This window comes from Chlorocebus sabaeus, chromosome 18, assembly GCF_047675955.1.
Source record: "Chlorocebus sabaeus isolate Y175 chromosome 18, mChlSab1.0.hap1, whole genome shotgun sequence".
In the NCBI taxonomy this organism is placed as follows: domain Eukaryota; kingdom Metazoa; phylum Chordata; class Mammalia; order Primates; family Cercopithecidae; genus Chlorocebus; species Chlorocebus sabaeus.
In genome coordinates this window covers 46,370,403-46,389,945 of record NC_132921.1, presented here as the reverse complement: position 1 = coordinate 46,389,945, position 19,543 = coordinate 46,370,403, and the positions used below count along the sequence as shown (strand labels likewise).

Sequence of the window (19,543 nt, the reverse complement as noted above, 5' to 3'; positions counted from 1 at the left end):
GGTGAGCAGACCAGGTCCTGTAGGGCCTGGGAAACCACAGCACAGAGTCCAGTTGTTAGTCAGCATGTGAGGCTTAGTTGTGCCCATCTGCAAAGCTGCCTGTCTGCCTGCCTGCCGGCCTGGTGGGGATAGGATTGGAGGCGAGGAAGGGTGGCAGCAGGGACATGGGTCGTGGCTATTCATGCCAAGCTACTGTGAGAAATATTGATAACTTAGACCAGGGTAGTCTTAACCCTGCCAGGCATCTAAAATAACCCATGTTCAGGTTCTACCCCAGAACAGTTGAATGCAGTTTCTGAAAGGAGGGCCTGACCATTGACATTTTAAAAGAATATGCCTTAAGGATGCGAATCTCTAGGCTGGAGGTTGCCAGTGGTGTGGAGAGGCATGAAGCGTTGAGGCATGCATTAGAGAGAGTGTCAGTCGCCCCCATTGCTGGACCTCCCAAGGTCACCCTCAACAGCCTTGAGCTTGTCTTGGTTTAGAAGGGTGGTCTCTTTCCATATGTGAAAAACACACATGAGATTAGTCATTGTACAACTTGAGGAAGTGACAAAACATGTCTCATGTCCACACAATTGGATTGTTTAGTCATAGCAGCCAGAACTGGAGTCTTCCATTCCAGTGTATTTCCCTTCATTTTAAGAGTGAAATAAGACCTGGATCCACCAAGGTCTCAGGACAGATTCAAACCAGACCCTGAGCAGGGCTGTTGTTTTGCCTCTGAAGGCTGCCTTCCTGAAATCTCAGGAGGGACTATGCTTACTTCCTGCTCTTTCCAAAGTTCTTAGAAAAATGCAGCCTACCTTCATCCTAGTTTCTCTGTCAACTTCTGCTCTGTCAACTTCTGAGGGACATTGAAAGCAATGAATATCTGTGGCTTAGAATACAGTTGTTTTTTTTTTTAAAACACAAAATCAAGGTATACACAGAAACTGCTGAGAAGCCTCATAGTCTGTAGTTATCACTAGATCCATTTGGTTTACACCTGAATAAATCTGTAACCCCAGTTACTAATTGAGTTTTTTTTTTCTGTTGATGTTTATACTCTGCAGACTTGAATTCCATTATGTTAAACTACTCCATGTTTCAGCAGAAATAATATGCTTGACCCTTTAATATTTATTTGATTCTAAAACAAAATAGCAAAATAATGGCTTATGTATTAAGGTACTAGCCCGTAGTCCAGCTTCTTGGGTATATTTGGGATCCATGAGCTATACTTTATACTCCTCCTAAACTTTGCATGCTACAGGGACAATAAATACTTTCCTGTCTAACTTTGGGTTCTCACCATGGAAACATCGGAGCAACAGCTGGGCTCTGTTAGATGTCTTTTCATTCTCTTGGCTGGTAAAAATCTTTTGCAGAAACTTTTTTAAAAACTTGATGGCTAACAAAACTCTACTTTTAAGTGAAATCACTGATTCAAGCTGGCCAGGTATTTGTCTTAACTGATTACGATTGCTAATTAGAAGTTTTCAAACGTTACCTTGGGCCCTTGGTGACCTAGAAACAGCCTTAAAGTTAGCAAAGTGTGAGTCACTGTGAGGCCAAGATCAAACTGCAATTTAAGGATTCAGTAACACAGAAGGCTGCAGACCAAGACCAGAGGGCCACATTCTTTACCAAAAATGTAGCAAAATATTTCTATGAATATCTTATATGCCCTATGCATTTTATGGAACTAAATGGGACAGTTTAAATGTCTGCATTTTATCTAGACCTTAAGACAGCTTTTTGACTAGTTGCCACAAATGGGTCATAAGACACTGCTCCTCCAGGCTTTCAGGACAACTAGGCAAGTCTGGGGTGACTGGGCTCTGGGCTGATCTTCTGGGAGCCGTACACAGCCTTGTCCAGTACAAGGTGTTATTTTTCTCTGTGCTGTGTGAAAGAAGGATTGACAGGCACAGTTCAGGAGACTGTTGCTTAGAAGGAACCGTGCAATGATGAAAACAGTTTAGATTCTGCTTTAGTTTCATGGGGTAGCCTGGCATGGCATAAAGGAGTCTGGCCTGGACGTTAGGAGATCAGAGTTCTTACTGGCAACTTGTTTGATCTTGCCCTCTCTAGACCCCATCCTTCATCTCTGCAACATGGGGAGATCTCTGAGGTCATCTGCAAGTAATTGTCAGTCTTGCCCTTGGATCATCCATAGCAAGAGCCTCTGTGCTGAATGCTGTGGAGGTCCTCAGGGCCATGGAACTGCAGCAGGCAGCAAATACTTATTGGATGTCCCTCGGAGCCAGGGCTCTGGGCAGGGTCTCCTGGAGAAACAGAGCAGGAAAAGTAACTCTACTCAGGAAGAATGGCTCTTGCAAGGACTCCAAGAATGAAATGCCCTTGGTGTTCAGTGGAAGCTTGACATATCAGTAGACTGTGTAAGACTGGGGTGGAAGGTTCACAAAGGGAGAATGGAAGATGAAGTTGGAGAGGTGATAAGGGATTAGAGATTAGCGAGGCAAATTAGACTTGATCCTAGGTCAGTTGACATGTTTCACAAGGGAATGTCATGTGCAGAATTCCATCTTGTCCCTTCCTCAGGTCCTCTTTGGCTTTAAACAGCCAAGTTTTGCTTCAACAGCATGGTAGAATCTTTTCGAGTAACTTGGGCCCCGTGGGTTGAATACTTCCTGCTACAGTGAGTTGTTTAGTGTCTCTTCCCTCAGTGGTCTGTAATCCGAGGGTGGGGACTTTGTTTAGCTACTGCACCCCAGCATCTTTGCACATAAGTGCTCAATAAAGTTTGTGAAGCTGGGCGCAGTGGCTTGTGTCTGTAATCCCAGCACTTTGGGAGGCTGAGGCGGGTGGATCACTTGAGGTTAGGAGTTCGAGACCAGCCTGGCCAACATGGTGAAACCCTGTCTCTACTAAAATTACAAAAATTACCTGAATGTGGTGGTGCATGCCTGTTATCCCAGCTACTGAGGCTGAGGCAGGAGAATCGCTTTAATCCGGGGGGCGCGGGGGGGTGGAGGTTGCTGTGAACCAAGATCGCACCACTGCACTCCAGCCTGAGTAACATAGCAAAACTCAGTCTCAAAAAAAAAGAAAAAAAAGTTAAATAGAAGGAGATAAAGCCCTTGCCCCATAATTACACTGCCTTTTTAGTAAACTAATGCAGGAACAGAAAACCAAATACTGCATCTTCTCACTTATAAATGGGAGCTAAATGATGAGAACACATGGACACATAGAAGGGAACAACAGATACTAGGACCTACCTGAGGGCAAAGGATGGGAGGAGCGAGAGGAAGAGAAAAAAAAATAACTATTGGATACTAGGCTTAGTACCTGGGGGAAGAAATCTGTATAACCCTTGGGATGTAGTTTACCTATATAACACTCATACATATGTGTCCCTGAACCTAAAATAAAAGTTTAAAAAAACTGTTTCGTTACATATTTTAAAAATCCTAATTGTACAGAGTTGGGTTAATTATAATCCTTGGTTCATGACACATTGTCATCACTGGTCTGTGCATGACTATCTTCTGGTTTATTTTATATAATATTTATGAATATAATAGAACATCAAGGAGACTATGACTTAACTTAAAAAGCAAGGTGTTACTTCTAAGTTCCATCTCTGTGCTTCCCACTCTCCCATCCCTAGGCCTGGGTAACCAACACTTAAATATGTGTTTATCACTGTCTTATGGGGTTTTATTGTGGGTATTTTTTTTTCAGTGTTTTTTTTACTTTTTTTCCTCTACTTCAATGGTTGTATTTTTTTAAGTATTATTACACAAATATGACATATTATAATTCTGATTTTCTGCACTTCGTTGTAAATGTATGTTCTTTCTTGGACTTGTTTTGGTCACTCAGCATTATGTTTCTGGTGGTCATCCATATTGTCATGTGAAGCTGGCAATATTCACTGCCTGGAATTTACCACAATCTTTATATATTTTTTCCCTTTGGTGGGCATTTGGGTCATTTCCCCAGCTTTTGACAATTACAGATAGTGCTGCTGAGAACATTCTTGGACTCTCATCCTAGTACACCTGGTGCTTCAGTATCCCTAGGGAAGGTTTCTCAACCTCAGCACTGTTGACGTTTTGAACTGAATAATTCTTTGTCATGGGGGCTATTCTGTGCATTGTGGGATGTTTTACAGCATACTTGTGTCAGCCCACTAGATGGCGATAGTACTCCCTGCCCTCCACTCCTGTTGTGACAACTAAAAATGTCTCCAGATATTGACAAATGTCCCCTGGGGGTGGGGGCAGAATAACCCTGGTTCAGAATCACTGCCCTAGGGTATAGCAATGCCACTTTTAGGTCATGATATTTTTAATTTTACAAGATAGTGTTATTTTGCCACGTTATACTTAGATATCCTCGTATCAACAATATATGAGTGAGTTGACTTGCATTCTTTTCATCTCTTGGTATCATTAGACTTCTAATTTTACCAAGTAGATAGAAAATGGTATCTCATTGTGGCCTTAATTTATAGTGCCCTGATTGATAATCAGGATAAAATACCTCTTCATACAAGTTTGTTGGCTGTGTTCATGTATTTCATTCATTTTATAGTTGTGCTTTTGAAGTTTAAAATATATTTTCATATATTCTTGATTTTAGTTTGTCTATTAGATATATTGCAAATGTCTGCTCCCAGTGTATTGCTCAACTTTTCCTCATTCTGATTGCTTTGGTCTTAGAACATACTTTAACATTATTTTGAATGTTTGTATTGTGTTTCTGAAAGAGCTCAGCAACATTCATTTTCTTTTGGTGTTTCAAAGCCTGAGAAACATGACCCATTAGCCTGAGACTCAAATCCAAGACATTAAATTGGCTTTATTGGAAACTAGGCCCCGAAGAACTGGTCAGGCTGCAGGCCTCTGGGTTGCTTTTCCAACTTGAAAAGGTGACCTCAAATCTGGGACTGTTTGCGGTGAAAAGGAAAATACCTAATGGATTTGGAACAGGCCTGTGCCCCGGAGTAACTCTTTATCAATCACAAGCAAAAGACCTGTGGAGGTATTGGAAAGCCAAAGGCCACATACCCAGAATTCCTTAGCACAATATGAACACAGTTAAGTTATCCTTTATAAGAAAATCTCGCTTGAGAAAAAGCAAAGTTGTCAGAATTAATTATTCAGTCTTAAATATTATTAGCATAAAAATCATTTCATTTGACTGATTTTATCATAGACTGGAACTAAATAAAATCAAGCCTCGAAAGTCCTGTGCCCCAAGAGAGGGTATTTCCTTCTCCATCCCTTTGCATTATAGGCAAGGCCAGTGCTCTGGTCACAGGGCATCCTGGATGTAGGCCCTCCAAGTGGGTCATTGTGCTGTCCACCCTTGGTTCTGCCCTGCCACTTGTGATAGCAAAGCTACAACACACACAGCATATGAAAATTTCTTGTGGGATCTGAGGATGTTGAACCCAAAGAGAAGACAGCTTGGGATGTAGGTTCAGATGGCTATCTTTAAATATCTGTGAGACAGCCATTGGAAAAAGAGATGGATCAAAAAGACAAAGTGCTTTTACATATTAATGCATTCCTCCTAGGAGATAGGTACTGTTGCTCCCCCATGTAGGGGTGAGTAAAGTGGGGTCCAAGGTCACAGGGCTCAAAAGTGCTGAAGCTGAAGACCAGACCCAGGCAATCTGGCTCCAGAACGTCTCCAACTCTACCTGGGAGAGTAAATGGAATCAAGGAATTTTGGAGGGAGGGGCTCAGTGTTTTGTTTTAAAGAGGAGAGGCCCATGGGTTGGCAAGGTGGAGGGTGTTCTGTGTGGACCAGAAGTAATAACACCTGCAAACTCCTGATCAAGCTGAGGGAAGGTGGCCTCATGATGGAGGTTGTAGGTATAGTTTGGTGGCTGTGGGAGCAGATGGAGGAAAAGAAGACTGAGGCTGGTGGGGGGTGGTGTATGAGGGTGTACTATGCCAAGCGCAGAAGGATAGCTAGTCCGGGCATGGTGGCTCATGCCTGTAATCCCAGGACTTTGAGAGGCTGAAGTGGGTGGATCACTTGAGGTGAGGAGTTCGAGACCAGCCTGGCAAACATGGTAAAAACTCATCTCTACTAAAAATACAAAAATTATCCAGCCACGGTGGCATATGCCTGTAGTCCCATCTACTCATGAGGCACAAGCATCGCTTGAACTCAGGAGGCAGAGGCTGCAGTGAGCCGAGATGGCAAGATCGCACCACTGCATCTTAGCCTGTGTGACAGAGTGAGACTCGGTCTCAAAAAAAAAAAAGAAGGAAGGATGGCTTAGATGTGCTTGTTTGTGGCTTCTGCCGTGACAGAAGGGATGCTATCTCACTGCTCTCTTTGTTTCTGTTAGAGTCACCCCGAGTCCAGATCCATCTCTCCCTTCTTAGTTACATAACTCTCAATCCCTCTACCTACCTCTTTGTAAGGCTTGCATAACCTTGATTTCAAAATCTGACAAGCACATTATAGAAAGGGGAATTACAGATCAATCTCTTTCCAAAATAGGTTAAAAAAAAAAAATTCTTAAATTATTAAGAAATAGAATCTAGCTGTATATAAAAAGATAATACATTAAAACAAAATGTATTTGTTTTGTTTTGTTTTGTTTTTGAGACAGAGTCTCGCTCTGTCGCCCAGGCTGGAGTGCAGTGGCCGGATCTCAGCTCACTGCAAGCTCCGCCTCCCGGGTTTACGCCATTCTCCCGCCTCAGCCTCCCGAGTAGCTGAGACTACAGGCGCCCGCCACCTCGCCCGGCTAGTTTTTTGTATTTTTTAGTAGAGACGGGGTTTCACCGTGTTAGCCAGGATGGTCTCAATCTCCTGACCTCGTGATCCGCCCGTCTCGGCCTCCCAAAGTGCTGAGATTACAGGCTTGAGCCACTGCGCCCGGCCAACAAAATGTATTATCTTTATTTTTATTTATGGTATGCAAGGTTGGTTTAACATTTTTTTAAAAAAACAGTCTTTTTAACTCTTTAACGGAAAAAAGGAAAAATCATATGATTGTCTTAAAAAAATGCAGGAAAGACGTTTGGCAGAACTTTAATACTTGTTTATAACAAAGATTTTTAGCAAACTAGGATTAGAAGAAAATTTTTTAATGAAGACTATCTACCAAAAAAATCTATGACAAACCTTATACTTTTCCCTGAGATTTGGAACAAGAAAAGGAAGCATCACTGTCTCCATTTTATCATAATGTTGGAGATCCTAGCAAGTGGACTAGGGCAAGGAAAAGGAAGTACAGACGAATTGGAACGAAGTAAGGAAAGCCATCATTATTTAGTGATGAAATGATTGTCTACAGAGGAAATCTAAAAGAAACTCTAGAAACAGTATAATTAATTTAGAAAAATTGCTGGATACAAGCAAAATTTACAAAATGTTAATTTTATTTCTATATAACATTAACAAATAGAAAATAAAATTTAGAGTTCGATAATATGTACAGTATCATCCAAATTTATACCTAAAAATAAATTTAAAGATACCTAAGACCTCCGTAAAAATGTAAACACTACTAAGAAAAATTAAGATAGCAGTAAGATTAAATCTAAATAAAGGCTATATCACAACCATAGATTAAAAAACATAGCAAAGATGTCAGTTCTTCAAATTTGTATATATATTCAACATAATCCCTATCAATAGTACAGCAAAAGACAAGTTGACTTGCAGGAAAAAGTCCAGAAATCTACAAATATATATTTTAATATATATTTACCTGATTTGTGAACAAGATACTGAAGCGGAGAGAAGGCCCTTTACTAAATGGTTCTGGGCCAATTGCATATCGACGTAGGGAAAAAAATGTATCTGACCCCTATCTTACATGATAACAACAATCAGTTAGAGATGGACTCTACAAATGTAAATGTGAAAGTTAGTGAAATAAAGCTTTTAGAAGGACACATAGAGGCTATCTTTAAGACCTGGTGTAAACAACAACAACAAAAAAATTAACACACAAAGGCACTAGCCATCAAGCAAAGATAAACAGGACCTTATTAAGAACTTCTGTTTATTAAAAGATGACATGAAGTGAATGAAAGACAATACACAGAGAAGGGAAAGATGTTTACAGCACATATAAATGACAAAGGGCAAATGATATTAACACTTCCTAAGCCGGGTGTGGTGGCTCATGCCTGTAATCCCAGCACTTGGGGAGGCCAAGGTGGTTGGATCACCTGAGGTCGGGATTTTGAGATCAGCCTGGCCAACATGATGAAACCCCGTTTCTACTAAAAAAAAAAAAAAATTAGCTGGGCATGATGGTGGGTGCCTGTAATCCTAGCTACTTAGGAGGCTGAGACAGGAGAATTGCTTGAACCCAGGAGGCAGAGGTTGCAGTGAGCCAAGATTGTGCCACTGCACTCCAGCCTAGACAACAAGAGCAAAACTTGGTCTCCAAAAAAACACTTCTTCAAATAAAGAAAAAAGACAATTCATTTTTTTTAACGGGCAAAAAATTACATGGACACTTCAAAGAAGAGCATATCCAAATGGAGATTAAAAGAGTGACAGTGTGCCCAACTTCATTAGTCATCAGAGAAAGCAAACTAAAAGCACAGTGAGACATCACTACATACAGATCGATGGCTAAAATAGACAAAATTATCACATCTTGGCAAGAATGTAAAACAACCAGAAGGCTTATCTACTACTTAATGGGGATGGTAATTAGTCCCATCATTTTTTTAAATGGCAGCTTTTAATAAAGATGAACTCAAGCATATCTTATGACCCAAAAATTTCATCCCAAGATATAGTACACAGTAATATATACATATGTTCACCAGAAGACGTGTACTACACTGTTTATGACAGCACTATTCAAAATAGCCCCAAATTGAAGGGTAACCAAGTGTCATCAGAAATAGAATGGGTAAACGACTGAAATACAGCAATAAGAAGGAATGACCTTCAAGTATATGTAACTATTTCATATTATGTATATGTAAGTATATGTAACAGGTGTAATGTTGAGCAAAAGCTAGGCAGATTATGATTCCTTTTAGATGGAGAATAAAATGAGGCAAAGCTAACTTATACTGTTTGATGTGGGGTGGGAGAGGGAAGCAATTGGAAAGGAGCATTAAGGGGGTGCTGGTTAGATAGGTGTTTGTTTTGTGAAAATTCAGTGGTTTGTGCACTTTTCTGTATGTATTTTATATGTTGGTAAAAAGGAAAAAACACAGCTGAAGGACAGTGGGATGACAGAGTTAAAGATCCTGGTAGATGATGCCTGGATTGAGACATGGTGGATCCGTAAGGACTGAAAGCAAGAAGGTGTTGGGGACATTGAGAAAGTAGAAGCTGCACATGCATTAGGAAGTTGAAGAATTTGGGTGGGAGGAAAGGAATGAGAGATTTGGGTGAATGGGAGCTTGTGGTCAGGGGTGGGAAGATTGGATGTAAGATTTCCAAATTGGACTAGTTCTGTATGACAGTGAGGTCTGGAGTGGGAGGGGCTAAAGGTGGAAGTCACTGGAGTTCAGCAAGGCAAGGGATTGAGAAGCCCAGCAGTGCATTGAACAGGTGTTCCATGTGGACCATGAACACATAAGTCAGATGTTGACAGGACTTAGAGGCCAGAGAAAGAGAATGTCCCAGTTATTAAAGTTTTTAGTCTGTACTTAGCTGCAAGGACAAAACCCAATTGAACCTACCCTACGCAACAACGAGAATTTATTATCTTCCATTGGTGAAAGGCTAGGGTGGAGCTCCAGAATTGCTGGATACAGGCATTAAAATGGTCAGGGGGACTGCTTTCCTCTCCTTTTCTCCCAGTTTCAACTATGTTTTTCTTGGACTCAGGGTGTCCTTATAGTGAGTCATCCCTGACCAGGAGAAACCCCAGGTGTGACACGAATTAGCCCCACTTGGACTGTGCTACCCTTGAAGTGGGAGTGGAACTGCACCCCTGAAACACACTCATTGAGAATCTGGGATGGCCATTTGTGGAGAATGAGGGGTGGCATGCTGAAACCATAGGTCCACCATGGAGGTTAGTCCATGCCAAATTGACCTGACCCCTGGTGATTTCTAATCAAGAGGGATGCAGTAAAGATGCGAGGACTCTGGTTGCTGCAGCAGCTGGTCATCACCAAAAACCTTTACTGATTCCGTGTGGAGGAGAAAAACCACAGAAGAGGTCTGCCCACGGCCAGAAGCTTCTCTGAATTGCGTGTAGGGGGTGCACGGTAGTGGCATCTAGCCAGCTTGACAAAGATATTTGGCCTCTTCTGGTTTCTTACATCTCCACTCTACATTTAAAGTCCCACATCTCAGAACTGTCTCTTGCCTCCTAACAGACTGAGTGTGCTTTTCTTCATTTCAGCCAGCTGTTTTTATTATTATTATTATTATTATTTCATTGTTTTTTGTCTGTTTTTTTGCCTCATCTTCCTGTTTGTAATGCTCATCTCACTTTTCCATCTTGTCTCTGTGCATTTCTCTTTTCCTGGCTTTGTCTCAGGGAGGAGGAGGAGGAAGAGGAGCAGCCAATCACAGAGCCCAATTCTGAAGAAGAGAGAGAGGATGATGCTTCCTGTCAGGGCAAGGACAGGTACCTAGGACTGGAGCCTCCCAAGCTCACACTAAAAGTGGGAGACTCCTTCCTAATGATAGTTCACCACCTTCTAGTGGCCACCTCCCTTCCTCATTGACTCCCACTTCCAAACTCTTACTTACCCTGTTCACAGAGCCACAGAACCACTGGTTTTGTAGAAATACCTGAGCATGTTTTAATTAGAGAACTGCACTTTTTATTGAAATCCTGCCTTCCTAACCACACTTTATGGAAAAATCACTGGTTTTCTCCTCACCGTTCTTTCCCTCATTGAATGCTTTAGCTCAACCAGATTGATGGTGACTAAAAAGGCTCATGTCCCCTAAGAAGATTCTCACCCTTTCAGCATTGTAGTAAGAAGAATTCCACGTGTTCCCTTCTTCTCGATTCTACCAGTTACAATATTAGCTAAAATGTGTGGATAACTACTATATTAATGATTCAGGTTTATTTTTTATTGGAACAAACAGGAACGCTTTCACCCCATGCATCATAGCAAAATTTCCCAGTATTTATTTTCACACCAAAGACAACTAACATATAACTCTGTAGCCCTTTGGGGAGTTTGCTGTCCTCTGCTCACCTCCTCCGTATGGTGCTTTCTTTCTATCCTCAGGCAATACTGACAGCCATGGGCACCTTGCAGATTTTTTAGATTCTGTAGCTGTTTTCACCAAATGATGTCTGTATAAAACAATAAAAACTGCTCACGGGTAGTTTCTTTTTCCAGTATTCAGAAATAATTCTAAAATTGAATGGTTTTCTTCACTCAATTGATTGCCACTGCAAATGAACATTTTTACTGTGTTTTTTTTTTTTCCAACAAATAAGCAAAATCAAAAGGATCTTGGATGAATCCAAGTAAAATCTTTGCCAACTTTAGATTTAATGGAGTCTTTGCTACGGATGTCTCATCTGCCAGGCTAGCAGTGCGCAGCACGCAAGTTCTCAGATGGGCTTCTTTGACCCTCAGACTCCTGCCATGCCCAGGGGTCATAGAATCTTCTCTGAACTGACAAACTGATGACTGCTTGCCCCTATTTGGAAATGACTGAGAAGAAGCCAGCAGGACGTGGAGAGGAAAGGAATGAGCTGATGATAGAGAATTAGCCACACATTTCAGGAAAGATCAGCATGAAACAGAGCCCCTGCTGTGCTTAGAGCTAGTGATTGATTACTTAGAGGTCTCTGGGAAGGGAGGATGTTGGTTGCCATCCCACCTTCAGTTGAAAATGAGCTGTAGGAAATTCTGTAGACTATCACTGAAACAGGGATATGCCTCCCTATCTGCTGAAAGGTGCATGTTCTGTCCCACCCGCACTAACCCTTAAACCCTCAGGTATGCACAGGCTTCTGCACCTTCAGACCAGATGGAAGAATCTGGCTGGAAAAGGTGGCCTTCAAAGGCATCCCCATTAATGGTGTGCTGTCTCTGCCTAGGATTGTTATTTATACAGGCAGATGATTGTTTATCTTATGCCCGGAAGAGTCTCTGACTCCACAAAGTGATGCCAGAGGGCATCCTTTACCAGAGACGATTGGGCTTTCAGTTTTAGGAAATAAACATATGCATGTTAAATACCAGAGCTTGATCTTGATAGTACCTAGGTATTCATTAACCTTCATCTGGATGTTAATTGTTCTCTGGCGTAAACTTCTGAGACCGTAAAGGACTTCCCCTTCCTTATATTGGGTTGGTGTCTCTGCTGCCCTGCTTCTGCTGGCTTCTGCTTAATGTGTGCTCCCTGCCGGAGGCACTGCCCTTGGCTCACTACAGCATAGCCATCTTCCCATCAATCCAGGGAAACTGATGTGTTCCTGCTCTTGCGTACAGATAGAGCTCTGAATTTGAGGTGGGAAAGCGAGGCGGGAAAGAAGATGGCTCACATTCCCTGTTCACACGAACATGGCTGGGAATCAACTTCTCTGGGAGAGGACTGGAAAAATGCAAAGTTTAACATAGATTCCCAGGTTATAAATGTATGTGTTAAAATATCCAAGTGTCTAAATCCAGCCCCCTGAAGATGGAAAGCTCTTTTTTTTTAGTTTTATGATATTTAACTGACAAATTAAAAATTGTATATAATGCCAGGCTTGGTGGCTCACGCCTGTAATCCCAGCGCTTTGGGAGGCCAAGGCAGGTGGATCACTTGAGGTCAGGAGTTCGAGTCCAGCTTAACCAACATGGTGAAACCTCATTTCTACTAAAAATACAAAATTAGCCAGGTGTGATAGCACACGCCTGTAATCCCAGCTACTTGGGAGGCTGAGGCAGGAGGGTCGCTTGAACCTGGGAGGCAGAGGTTGCAGTGAGCCAAGATCATGCCATTGCACTCTAGCCTAGGGCAACAAGAGCAAAACTCTGTCTCAAAAAAAAAAAAACATTGTATCTATTTAAGGTTTACAAAGCGATGATTTGATATATGTATACATTGTGTAATGATGACCACAATCAATGAACACATCTATCACCTCCCATCGTTACTATGTGTGGAAGGGCTGAGGTCAGGATTTTATACCTGGAACTGTGGCAGAATCAGGCCTGTCTGAAGGAGTCTGAACGTCACAGATGTAGTGGGAGGTCCTGGAGAAAGTACGAAATGGGCAAAATTTGGCTTTATTGTCCTGGCGCCTCTTTTTAGCTCTTTGCATTCCTTGCTGGCATTTGTTCTCCTTTTCTCTTAGCCATACCTGCTTTCATGAAAGATTCTGGAAGCAGTTACTGAAGCGTATGGCTTTGTGAGATACCTCTTCCTCAAGGTTGGGCTCTTTAGCAGGAGGACAGATCTGCTATTTGAGCAAGACAGAGATGAAGTTCCAATTGTGGAAATTCAGATGCCAACACAAGCAGCAGGGAGACACATGGGAAGGGCCGGGTGCGGAAGAGTCTTTGGGGCTCCAGTAAATTCCCAAAGTCTCTTAGGCCTGGAGGCCAGGTTTGGCCTGAGAGCCACCTCCTTGCCCTCTATAAGTCTTACCTCCCGGTTTGACAAACTCAGTATGTCAGGACTGCTGGGGCAAACCAAAACTTCTGGTGACAGGCTTTTATGTTGCAGTTCGAGAAACACAGCTGGACTCAGAAGGGAGTGATAACAGTACAGAAGTGGCATTTTGCCTGTCTTTCTCTTTTTCCTAACCTTTGCTCCCTCTCTCCCAAATCTTTTTTCTTCCTCCTCCTCCTCCCTGCTGGCCCAACAGCAAGGTCAGCCCTGCCTCGGGGCAGAGCCCCACTGGAAAGGATGCTGCTCCCAAGAGCTCTGCCCTCCCTGCTGTCTCGAATGCCAGCTTGCAGGGAAAGCCGCTTCTGGCTGGCACGGCAGGCGGGACCACCTGGCGCAGTGGGTCCTCTGGGCCTGAGGCCATCCCATCTGCCCTCCTGTCACCCCCTGCCTCAGCTGCTCGGCCCTCCTCCGCCACACCCGGCTCCCTGAAGGTGTCACCGACCATAGACAAGCTGCCCTACGTGCCCCACAGCCCTTTCCACCTCTTCTCCTATGACTTTGAGGACTCCCCCCTGTCCACCAAGGAGAAGGAAGCAGAGTCCCAGAAGGAAAGCAGGTAGATTTGCTCACCTGGAGGCTTGTTTGAGATTAACTCGGGGAGGAGAACACAGTGTGTTAACTGCACCCCTTGGCTTGGCTTCTGCCATGTTTTTTGTGGGTTTCAGCCCAAGGAGGGAGCAGCTGTGGCATAAACTAAGTTGCTGACCCCTGACTAAATAATGACCAGTGTTTACATAAGATGCAGAGAAAATTGTCATCTGTTTGAATTAAGGGGATTATTTGTTAAAATATGATTATTAATAATGGGTTTTTAAATGTAAGGTTTTACATATGTATAATGTGTCCAAATTTGTACATCTTGTACCAAGCCATGTGGCATGAAGTCTTTTTGACCCTGAAGAATGTATCAAAGTCCTTTGCTGTCTTTCTGTGCCACATTGTGAGCAGGCTTTTCTTCCTTTGACAGTTCCTCTGATTCTGTCTCTTTGAGCACATATTCTGCCTCTGAGCCTTACCACTTCCGATCTTTCTCTTCTAATAGGTGGGTGTCTATTTGCTTTCCCTTTTCTATAGCTTTGTTTTATATTCTAATGTATGCATTTTTCTTTTCAAAGAATGCTGATATCTTCCCATAACATGACACACAATTACACTTTGAACCACTTCATAGGTATTAATATAATTACATTATTTTACTGTGAACACTTAAACCTTATAAAAAATGGAGATGGGGGCAGAGGGAGGTGTGCAAATCAGAACTCCCCCGAGAATGTTTAACAGGTGTCTGCCTGTATGAATATCTTTCACTCTTGCCTGCATTATGAACTCTCTGCCAGAGTGGGGGACTAGAAATAGAGTTGGCATATTTTGAACAATCAGTTGTCCAAAAATCAATAGTTGATCATTCTAATGACCATCTCATCTTAATTATAATAATAGCTGACATTTATTGAGCATTTTTTTGAGCCATGTCCTGTATTTTCCATGAAATTAGTACTTTAAAGTATTACTTTACCCTTGAGAGGTAGGTTCTATTACAAGCCCTTATTACAGTGAGGAAACTGAGGCACAGAAAGGCTAAGTACCTTGAACAGAGTCACTCAGCTAGTATGTTGGAGGGAGGTTTCAACCCCAGGGAGCCTGTTCCAGAGGCGTTTCCTGACCCATACGTGGTGCTGCTGTCTGTCATTTGGGCAGTCGGTCACTTTCTCTCCTTACTGCACTCGCCACACCCTGCCAAGGCAAGTCCTTGACAGCAAGATGCTTTTGCCAGAGCCTGTGTTTGGGGGACCCCAGCCTGGGTGCCCTAGTCAACATGAAGCTGCACCATGTTTTAAATGAAGGCTTATATGACCTGAACCTTGAAGGGAGCTCCTTCATACCATGAAAATAACCAGTCTTTATGGGTATCAGACCTTTCATCTAATAAACAGGAGGGCTAATCTAAACTATGATCGTTAACAATGTTTACTTACATATAACCTGAAAGAATTTTGAAGTTTCCCTCCAAGTTTTAAGAAGCCTGTCTACAGTTTTATTTTTATTATACGTTTAAATCGTTGATGTAATTTGTCTATTGTATATATGCTTTATACTTTTTTCAAAACCTTGGGGCTTCAGATTTAACCGATTTAATTCTGGAAAATACCTATGGATACCTACTTGGCAAAGCCAGTCCTTAGTCAAGTAAGACTTAACATCTGTCAGAAGAAGCCTGATTTCATGTTTCAGTTTAAGTGAGTGAGCTCATACACATCCTTGACAACAGTCTAATTTCTGGGGCCGATTCTCAGGTGGGCAGGTAGACAGAGATGAGGCATGAGACCTTACTTCTAGTTTTTCCCTGGATAAATAAAGCTCCATCTTCTCCTTCCAGCATACTTCTTAAGGAATTCCCTCAGGAGTGATGTTTTCCTTTGCTTGTACCCTGGAGATTTTATAGCATAAGCCAGTGCCCCACACTGATTTCACCTGCTCAAAGGTTTCTTTTCTTTCTAAAAATGGAAGGTGATTTTGGAAGGAGAAGCTGGAAAGGACTGGGAGACCCAAGGAGCAGCATGGGAAGATCCATTTTTAAAAAGAACAGATATGGAACTTCAGGATCTGAAAATTAATTTCCTCTTATTTCCAGAATGGCTTCGTATACCTCCAGGAGTTGTGAACTAAGCTTCTTTTTTTTTTTCTTTTCTTTTTCTATTTTTTTTTTTTTTTTTGGTACCCCAATTGTATTATCCCAGTGAACCAAATTTGAATTCCTTGAAACTACAAGTTCTCTGCAGGTCTCTTCCAGGTCTATAGTTCCGGGATTGTTGTTATCTTTCACACAGTTTTTGTGGAATGAATCCAACATGACCCTTACACCTTCCAAGAACAATATCTATGTGCAAGTTAGGAGCTGAACATTTGACTGGAACAAAAATATGTTGGCGATCTCATCTTTCCCAGAGAGTGTGTTAGCCCATGGTGGTGATCCTGGTCTTTCTGGTGATGGTCTTGGCCCTAGTTGGGGCTTTCCTGGGCCCCAGATCCTTCCCATCTGGTCTGCAAGCTTCACCACTACTTGTAGTCCTGAGGGTGGGAGCAATGGAAATATATAAGTTGTCCAGTTGAAGATACACGCAAATTGTGTGTGTGTGTGGCTGGGGTGGGGGGGGGGGGCGGGAAAAAAAAAAGAAAAGCTGCTTGCTTGTGAATGAAGGTTGACTTTGATTTAACTGAGCGAAGTTTGTAAACTTTTAAAATCACTTGTCCAACAGGAACTTGGATACTGTATAAATATTGTTTGTTCCTATTGATTTTTGTGATGTTCACTTGCTGTGGTTTTCATGGGTCTGTGTGACCACAGATGGACTACTCAGTGGTTGACTGCAATTGAATGGGTTATAATAAAGACCAGCCAGTTAGTCATTAAAAAGAACCCTCACCCTCCACACACACACACACACACACACACACACACACAAATGCTGAATAGTGAGTTGTATGATCTAGTTAGTTTGGCTGAAATTGAGAAGCAAAGCTAGACTATGAGGCATTTGAATTAATTGCTTAGTCATTAGGAAAACCAAAGGAGGGAAAAACACATTCTGCTTATTTCCATAGCATCATTTAAACACAATTTTAGCAAAGTGATCCTGTTAAAACATTCTGCAGGATGTCCACTTGTGGTGGGAAGGGAATTGTTTTAGCTGCTGAAGTAGGATGACAAGCTGAGTGTCCAGGCAGCTGCGGACACAGGCGTGGAGCCTGTGCAGAACAGGCTGCATCAGGGTCTCCTCTCGCAGAGCGCTTGGTGTCGTGGGGGGCAGCCTCCTTCCTCTCCCTCATTGCCGTGCTTACAGCCTGGTTTCTTTCCCTGTTTGCTCATTGGCTTTCTCTCCCTTCTCTATTTCTGCCTTTGTATGTTCCTTTCATCCTTTGCTTTTGTGCTTCCTATGTGGCCTGTGGTTTGGGAGCACTCTTGAAAAATTAAACCAACTCTCACTTGGAGAAGCAATTAACCTGTTTGAAATGTAGAGTGTTGGGTTTTTAAAGAGAAAACGAGTACTCAGAAACCAAGTCCCACAAAGATGATGTGTTCATAGAAGATGATGGGGTAGAGTGTTATACTCTGAGCCTCTCTCTGTCCGGCACTCAGAACATGCCAGCCGTGTGACACTAAATAAACAAATAAGGACAGCAACAGCCAAACTGACCAGAATTAGCAGGACAGGATAGATGTGGGTCATATCAATATTTTGTTTTCCATTATAATAATGAAATTTCTTATTGAAAACTGAAATTTCATCTCTATATTCTTTTTTAAAAAGCCCATTTTTATAGTTTTTCCTATACTTAGTTTTTCACTTTTGAGAATATTTTTGCACATTTGTGATCAAACTGTGTATATTATATCCTAATGTTTTCATTTAGCCTATATTATCATTTTTCATGTTGTCACTTACAAAATTGGTAATCATTTTTAATGGTTGTGTAATAGTCCATTGACAAATACTGTATCATACTTCCTTAGCGATTTCCACATTGTTACCTGGTTGAGTAGTTTTTAGTTTTCTACCATGATCTAAATAATGCTCCACTATTTGCAGGAGCTTCCTTGAAAGAAAAAGAAAAAAAAGATTAATAATGCTCCAATAAGTATCTTCCTGTATGACATTTTCAGTATATAAATAACTATAAGATTATTTCCTTATGTTATCTTCCTAAAAGTTGACTTACTCTGTCAAAGGCTACACTGATTTTGAAGTCCGTTTGCTTTCCAGAAGGGATTCCGACCTCTGTTGATGGGTGTTTGGACTGGATTCTCCATGTGCAAGAAGCTCTTTGTGTACTTATATCATAGTGACTATTGGGGTCCCACACATTCTAATACAGTGTCCCTAACCAGTTTAGTGGAAGGGGTGGGTCCCGCTCTGTGGCTGGGTAGGTTTGTGAGGCAAAGCTCTCTGAGCCTCATTATTTGTAAGTAATCCTGAGTGTCTGAGCCCATGCAAGGGCGTCAAATGATGATTTGTTTTCTGGGAGTGCTCTGAGTGATGATAGTTAAATAACGGTCTGCTAAAGGACATCTATTCTGAAAAACAGAAATCTAAAATTTTACAAATCTTGAAATTTAACTTGTCAGACATGTCTGGAAAATAATCAAATCTCATGTAAACCTCATGGCTATAATTTTGGTTCAGGGGAAATGTTAGATGAAAACATGAATACATGCACCTCTAAGGAGCAGGCCAGTCCAGAAGGCCTGGGGACAGTTTCTCCTCAATCACTGAACATGCGATGGGATTACATTTAATGAATGAAATTGATACAGACATACTAAAGTGGAATTTTAAATAAGATGTTTCTTTAGCCAACCATATGGTATTTCTTACAGACCTGTGATGGAATTAACACTAATTGTGCCACCCTGTGAGGCAAGAAAAATCTTCATGGTTCAAGTGAAAATGATTTGGATTTTTAATTTATGTTAGCAAATAATTTTAATGTACATTTTAAAAGACAGGAAATGTTAGGGTTTTATTTAAAACCTTTGTCATAAATCTTGCTGCCTAACGGTTTTGGACTTTGGGAAACTCCTCTTGTGAGAAATTATCAGAACAAAACAGGGAACAAACCTCTTTAGGTAGAATTATCACTAACAGTGGTAGCATTTCCAGACCTGTTTATCTTGCAAAAATTAAAATGGTTTGCTAAGTCTTACTTACTGACTTGTACTTATTTCTCTATCCTTTTTCCACCACCTTAAACATCTGCACTTCTTAGATACAACAATTTTGGCAACAACTCTCATCACTCCTCAAGACCCTCATCTGGATCCAGTGTGCCCACCACCCCCACATCATCCGTCTCACCCCCACAGGAGGCCAGGTTGGAAAGGTGAGTTCAACAAGCATGCTGATGGCTTCACAGTCCTCAAGTGAGGGGAATCAATTTGATTAAGTGTGGTTAAAGGAGAAATATAAATAAAAGACATAACATGAAGTATTTTCCT

General features: G+C 41.8%; 1 protein-coding gene across 4 annotated transcripts in view; it reads left to right on the top strand.

Moving 5' to 3' along the window:
• The window catches only part of FHOD3 (formin homology 2 domain containing 3), a 519,848-nt gene that overhangs the window by 379,174 nt on the left and 121,131 nt on the right, over positions 1-19,543 (top strand). For all 4 annotated transcript variants that reach the window (XM_073006355.1, XM_073006354.1, XM_073006353.1 and 1 more), the window contains one exon: positions 19,315-19,428. In XM_073006355.1, the coding sequence (XP_072862456.1) occupies positions 19,315-19,428 (114 nt within the window). The remainder of the gene's footprint in view (positions 1-19,314; positions 19,429-19,543) is intronic.